Source organism: Prosopis cineraria, unplaced genomic scaffold, assembly GCF_029017545.1.
Source record: "Prosopis cineraria cultivar Desert tree isolate PC_DT_omini unplaced genomic scaffold, ASM2901754v1 PC2, whole genome shotgun sequence".
Taxonomy (NCBI): Eukaryota; Viridiplantae; Streptophyta; class Magnoliopsida; order Fabales; family Fabaceae; genus Prosopis; species Prosopis cineraria.
In genome coordinates, this window is record NW_026555333.1 from 32,171,813 (window position 1) to 32,178,723 (window position 6,911).

At 34.7% G+C, this 6,911-nt stretch overlaps 1 protein-coding gene across 1 annotated transcript; it reads left to right on the forward strand.

The window, feature by feature from the left end:
- Positions 1 to 1,480: 1,480 nt before the first annotated feature.
- Positions 1,481 to 2,916, forward strand: LOC129302705 (uncharacterized). The gene is made up of 3 exons (XM_054941601.1): positions 1,481 to 2,160; positions 2,248 to 2,443; positions 2,674 to 2,916. Exons 1-3 carry the CDS (start codon positions 1,481 to 1,483, stop codon positions 2,914 to 2,916), a joined length of 1,119 nt encoding a protein of 372 aa, XP_054797576.1.
- The last annotated feature ends 3,995 nt before the right edge of the window (positions 2,917 to 6,911 follow it).

Below are 6,911 nucleotides of genomic sequence, written 5' to 3' on the forward strand. Positions count from 1 at the left end.
GATAAGAGGCTAGGCATCTAGATTAATTGGTCCATTCCGGTTCTATTAATTTATTCAATATAATTATAATTAATTTATTTTTGACAAATGCTTTAAATATAATTGACGTTAAAGAGATGATTATATGAAAATTTATTGAGTTTGTTTATAAATTATTGTTGTAATATAATGTTATTGAAATTTGTTGAGTGTTGTCTTTGTTGAATTTGTAAATTTAAATCACTTGAACTGTCACTGAAATATCATTTTCTTGTTGTTGAAAATTATTATGAATTTGTTATAATTATAAGTGTTTTTATTATTTTAATTGAGTTTATTAAGTTAAAATTAATTATTATCTCTCATAGATAAAAAAAACAGCTAAGTAAGTATTAGACTGATAGGACCAATTTTTGAATTCTATGAATCAAATTTAGTTCTATTAATTTTTAGATTATCATTAAATAAAATTGAATTACAAATTGCCTAATTATTATTATTATTTTTTATAAAAAGATTAAACTTCATGTTAAGGTAAAATACACCACCATTCAGTTTTTTATGTAACCCTACTTGAAGGTTGCATCACTTGACCTTCTTCCCTACTTCCCTTGAGGGAGAAAGCACAAATAATGGAGAGAAAAACGACGCCAATTCTAGTCGTCGGATTACTATTACCTTTTCTGGATTTTTCAAAGATTGTTACATTTGGGGCGTTGACTTTGAAAATCAGAAGACCGCCGAATCATAGATCTTTGTAGACGGCAAGGCTATCGACTTCGAACACAATGTTTGATGCGAGACTAACATGGTGGTATCTACTACAATTGACTTGGACTTTTCAAAATGGGCACAGAACTTTTTTTGCTATCATCAAGTGCCATTTTGATCCTTAATAATTGGAGCAGACGAGCTCTTAGGCGTTTGCGAGTCTCTCTCTTGGTTTTCGTGCTTGCTGAAGTTCTGACTATGGAACCTTGCTTCCAGAGAAAACAACCACCAGATTGTCCTCCGGGGGAACTGGAGAAGGTTGCTAGCAAGCAGAAAAAAGCGAAGGCATCTGGCTCTGAGTTCTGTGACCCAATACTACTGGAAAGTAAAGAGAAGGCCAATGAAATGTCGGTGAACTTAGAAGACAAGTTCCCACCGCTGAATAGAAAAGAGGCGAATGAACAGAGAAAAGACATGGAAATAGATGAGGCTGTGTCAAGCGCTACCAAGGTGGCACCTTTGTCTTATAAAGCATCACTCATGGGGTTTAATGGAGTTGCTAACGGGGATGTGGTAATGGAAGTTGATGATCACATGCAAGAGGGTGAGGATATACCATGGAAATTTCCAGAACCTACAGAAGAGATGAAAGAACTTATGAAGATATACCCAATGGTCCCGATGACTGAAGAGGATTTTCAAGATGGAGCAAGCCTTAAAATCAAGCACTAGTTCTCACGGTGCTTGGGAAACGTCTTCGTATGAGTGATCTTAGAGGTGGCTTAGCAAGATGTGGTGCATACCTGAGTTTGAACTTATTGACTTGTGCAACAACAACTATGTGGTGAGATTTACAGATCTGGACCAGATGAAGGCAAAATATCGTAAGGTTCTGTTCGAAGGGCCGTGGGTTATTATGCAGCATTGCGTGCTAATCCAGCGGTGGTCTCCCTACTTTAACCCTTTCAATAACCCCTTAGGACAAATTGCTGTCTGGGTAAGAATTCCAGATATTCCTATGCATTGCTATAATAAGAAGTTCATTTGGAGATTAGGAGAAAGAATTGGAAGACCTTTGAAAGTTGATATGTGCACATTATCTGACATTTCTAAAGATGTTCCAATAAAAGAAAGAGGAAGGTACACTCCTATTTGTGTAGAATTAGATTTGCAGAAAAAATTAGTCCCCAAAGTGATTGCTGCTTGCTCGGTTTTTAATGTTGAATCTAAAGGTTTGAGGCTTATTTGCTTTAATTATGGTCAATTCGGACATCGCCGAGAAACCTGTCCTTGGCTTGTACATGGTGATACAGAAAAACCTCAACAAGTAGACATGTCTTCACAAACAGATTATTGTAGATCGATGGGTTCTCATCCAGCCCGTGCTTCTCCAATGACGAATATCAAGAAGGAAGGAGTGGGATTTGGTTCTTTTATGCTTCCCAATGCATCAAATTATCGGATATCAAGGTCGACTGTTGTTCGCAATATTCAAGGTGGTCAGAGTAAATAGCCCTCGGCTTACGTACATGATGGTAATCACATCTCAAAATCTAGATTCAGCGTTCTTGTTGATGAGGAGCAGGCAGAGGCTTCTGGAGGGAAGATGTCCCTCTTTATGAATGAAGATGATAAGACAGTGGGGAGAAGGAAGGCAAGTCAGAAACTTGTAGAAAGTAGGGCTGCACCTAGGAAATCTAATATGAAGATAGTGAATAGACAGATCTTACGTGACCAGACCTCTGCACGAGGTGTGAGTGGATTTTTTTCACTTTTTATCTTTCCATTTTTTTTTATTTTTTTCATTTTTATCGTTCATTAATTTTATTATTTAAAAAAATTATTTAATAAAATAATTTGAATGACAAGGATGAAGGAAGTGAAAGAAAAGAGAGAGAAAAAAAATGAAGAGACTCTTCCCCCACACGAGGTAGAGGAAAAATGAAGTCAAGTGGTAAGGAGAATAAATTCCTATTGGGCCAGCTTTCAAACGGGCCGATAACTACAAATGGGAAAGGACCCCCAGAATATAGGCCGAAGGAAAGGGGAAGCGAACAGCATCCTAAACAGAGATCTCACATTGTTGTCCAAGGGAGTTCTCTGAACTTGGGCCAAGGACAAGTTATTTCAGCCCAGGCATCTTCAAAGGAATTAAAGGCCCCTTTACCTGTAAATTCTGATTTGCATTCTAAGGAAGGCACTGGAAATATGGCGGAACAAATGTAGGTGATGACCCCATGTCAACAGAAGGTGGCAACAGACCCTCCTGACCCAGCGTGGCCAGTCCGACGTCGCAGGAAACTGATGATGATGAGAAAATTATGGCCACTGTTGCCACGACCGAGAGGATTTCTTCTCAGAGTAAAAGTATGAGGCGCCTGAATTCGAGGCATTAACCTTGGATTTGTTTCCTTTTTATGCGTCTTATTAATTTATGATTATTATTAGTTGGAATTGCAAAAGGGCAGGTGGTCACACTTTCCCCACTTTGATTAAAGAAAATGTAAGTAAATATTACGTTGATATCCTTTGCCTTCTGGGGCCTCGTATCAGTGGTAATCGGGCTGATCAAATGGTTAGGAAACTTGGGTTCACTGATCAAATTGGCCTCTCTATACTGCATGCCGTGATGTATGGATCACAAGCCGCGGCCCATGTACTAAAATATTTAAAAATGATATTTTTTTATCTTATTTTTAAGTATTTTGCTTCCTAAAACTTTTCTATGCTTCCCATATCTTTATAAATCATTAAATTTGAGTTTAAACTATTTATTTAAAATTTTTTTATAGAATTTCAAATATTTCAAATTATTTTTAAAGATTATTAGCTTTACCTTTTCTGTATTATACTGTGAACTTAGGAGTAATCTATAACTCCTAATGATGATAATTTATTGTGATTGTGTGGTGAATTTAGGTAATGTCAAAATGAATATTACATTTTTGGCTCTGTTTTCAAATGTTTTGCTTTCTAAAACTTTTTTATACTTCTCATGTCCTTATAAATTATTAAGTTCAAACTCAAACTACCTATTTAAAAGGTTTTTATGGGATTCCAAATATTTCAAATTATTTCTAAGAATTATTAGCTTTACCTCTTTTGTATTATAGTGTGAACTTAAGAGTAATCTATAACTTCTAATTATGATAATTTGTTATGATTGTGCGGTAAATTTTGATAAAGTTAAAGTGGACATTACAGATGAGGTCAACAACATTCACTAAAATAGTGATGGGAATCGAATAAAAGAAGCAATACTGTTGCGTCTTTCATGTATCAAGTCAACTATGATCATTATAATTGAATGTACTTACAGGATTAATAAGTTGAACCAAGCCATCACACAGTTAATAATTTAAACTAGATCAACCAACTATATAGTATAATGGCAACCTAGGTCATCTTCTAAAGAGGTGTTTAAAGATTCAATTCAGGGCTTTGTAATGCAATTAAATTAAAATAAAAGTGGGCCAAATTGTGTTAAATTGTGAAAATTTATGAATGTGGAAATGGGCCGTTGAGTGGCCAAATTGTGATATATGTGTGTATTTATTATATAGCTTGGTCAATCAAGTGTAATAAGTCATTTTGGACTTAGTTCAAGACCTTATGTGATCTAATGAGACAAGTGGATCAATTTAAGTGCTCGGGTGCATGAAATTGTTTGAAAAAGTGACTTTTTACACTTGGGTGTCTAAATTTTGATTGGACCATTAGATCATGTTCAAACCTATCTCATTAGCTAGTTTATGAGATAAGCTTCGTGTGGGCTTTTGAATCACTTCGATCGAATGTCGTATGAGAAAATGACATATGCTGGAAGTTTATTATTTTTGCTGTTAAATGATAGCAGCAAATTTAGACTTGTACGTCGCGACACATGGTGTGTCACACCACAGTGTATGAAACAAAGAAGTTCAGGCATGTGGCTCTGTGCCACATGTCGTGACACATGTACTATACACCACAGTGTATTGCCCATAACTTGACCTAATTTTGTACTATGATGCATGCATAGATTTATATGAATGCTTACGACTTGTTTCCGCTGTGTGTCCTCTAAAAATGTTATGATTTTTATGATTTTGCAAAATGAGTCTTGGGCCCAAGCTTTTCAAACAAAGTAATTGATTACTGTTTGGTGTGATTAGTGTGAAGATTTAGTTAATCTTTTCCTATATTTGGCAAATATAGGAGAAATTTACATTTTGCATTTTGTAGGTGCCCTGATTGAGATTTTTTCCTATCCCATTTTCCTTCATATGCATTTTCTCCTTACGTCTAACCTGCTTGAATATTAAGGGAACTAGTTCCTGTTAACCCCTAAAAATTCATGTCATTTTATCACATTTTTTTAGATTCTAATCCATTTTGACTCAATTGTATATATTTTTATTGCCCAAATTAGAAAAATATGTATTTTGTTTTGGGTTTGTATTCTTAGCATTAGTTTTATATTTTTGGCCTAATTTCGTATTATTTTGCGTTAAGGTTTGATTAAAAGCATTTTTTGACCTTTGTTGATGCTTTTGGAAGGATTTTGAATGAAGAAATTAAGTGCAAAAAGAATAATTTTCATTAGCTACAAATATAGTGCAAAACTGCTAAAGTCGTCCCAAAATCGTGACTTTTGCCGCTGACAGCAAAATACTCCGTTTTATTTATCTAAAAATATTTGGGCATGATTCATATATGATATGAGCTCAACCCAAAATGCATTCTACAGACTTTAAGACATATTTAGAGCTTGAGTGCGCTAGGGTTTAGGCAGTGGAAGTGCTTGAAGCAAGGGAATGGAATTTTGAAGACATTTGGAGCTCCTTTTTTTTTTTTTTTTTCAGTTTTTCTATTCCTTTTTCCTTTTGTATCTTGTGATATGAAATGGGTACAATTATTTGTATATTTGTAGCTTGTGGATGATTATGAATAGTTAAACTCTTTGTTCTAGGATTATTTGGAACCCTTGTATGGATTAATACTAAGTTCCTTCTCTCTTTTTATGATTAATGATATATATGTATTTGTTTTACTCTTTTCTTAATGCTTCTAAGTGTTTGCCATCATTTAGATGTTGGGTTCACTTGATTAATGCTTGAGAGGGCTAGGTTGAGTGTATAATTTGGATAAAGTAGTGCAAGAATTTGATATTTGCATGCTGAATGGATAGTTTTGCTAGTAAGATAGAGATATACTAATTAGCCTTACATAGCCACATTAAAATTAGTGTTTAAAATTGAGTTTTATTAATTGTAACAAGAGATTGGGCAATTAATTTAACTAAGCACGTGTTTATGACTTGAGAGATGTAAAGTCCTAACTCAATCTAAACTTTACCATTACAATCACACATAAAACAATACAACTACAAATCAATATTAGAATAGTATTTCTAATAGCTCTTTATTTGTTTTCAAATCATAGGATCCTGACTTTTTAAAACACAAATTCAAATAAAAGGGCTAATGGAAGTGCAAACGCAATCATACAACTTAAAGAGGCACAATATTTTTCTCTTAGAAAAGTGCCATGTGTCGCAGCTTGTACCACCATGCGCCATGGCGTGGTACACAATGCGTCGCGGTGCACATGATAGCAATTTTTGTTGTCATATGATAGCTCGAAAGATGAACTTTCGCTATGTGCCATTTCCACATCCGATGTCCAATTGGAGTGATTCAAGCGCCTACATGAAGCTTATAACATATTCTAGCTAATAAGATAAGTTTACATTTGATCCAATAATCCAATCAAAAATTGAACACCCTACTGTAAAAAGTCACTTTTTCTTTTAAAACTTACACCTTAAGTGCTCAATTCTCATTCCTTATCCCATTAAACCACTTTGAGCCTTGAACCAAATCCAAGTAGACTATTACACTTGATTGACACTTCATACTACATATAACACACCATATAAGCAATTTGGCCTCTCAACGCCACATTACACACTTGTGGATTTATATGAGGCACAATACATGCAACACATGTTCACATAGACTCGTTTCACTTTTAATTATCCGACTCTTATATATGGGGCTCCACCTTATCATATGGTTGAGAATTACAAATATACTCGACTTTTTAAAATAGAGCTCCGCCTCACCATTAGTGTCAAATTCTCACATATATACACAATTCACAATCAATTTCACATTCAACACATATATACAAGTTGAACAAGTTACATAATGACAAAAACTTGCTTGATTAGCATCTAG

What these genes read in the sequence shown, in the direction of transcription:
- LOC129302705 (XM_054941601.1), top strand. Translation starts at nt 1,481, where the DNA reads ATGTGGTGCATACCTGAGTTTGAACTTATTGACTTGTGCAACAACAAC. An exon ending in TCAAATTATCGGATATCAAG is followed by an intron (nt 2,161 to 2,247) that starts GTCGACTGTTGT and finishes CTCAAAATCTAG; the next exon opens with ATTCAGCGTTCTTGTTGATG. An exon ending in ACCAGACCTCTGCACGAGGT is followed by an intron (nt 2,444 to 2,673) that starts GTGAGTGGATTT and finishes CTATTGGGCCAG; the next exon opens with CTTTCAAACGGGCCGATAAC.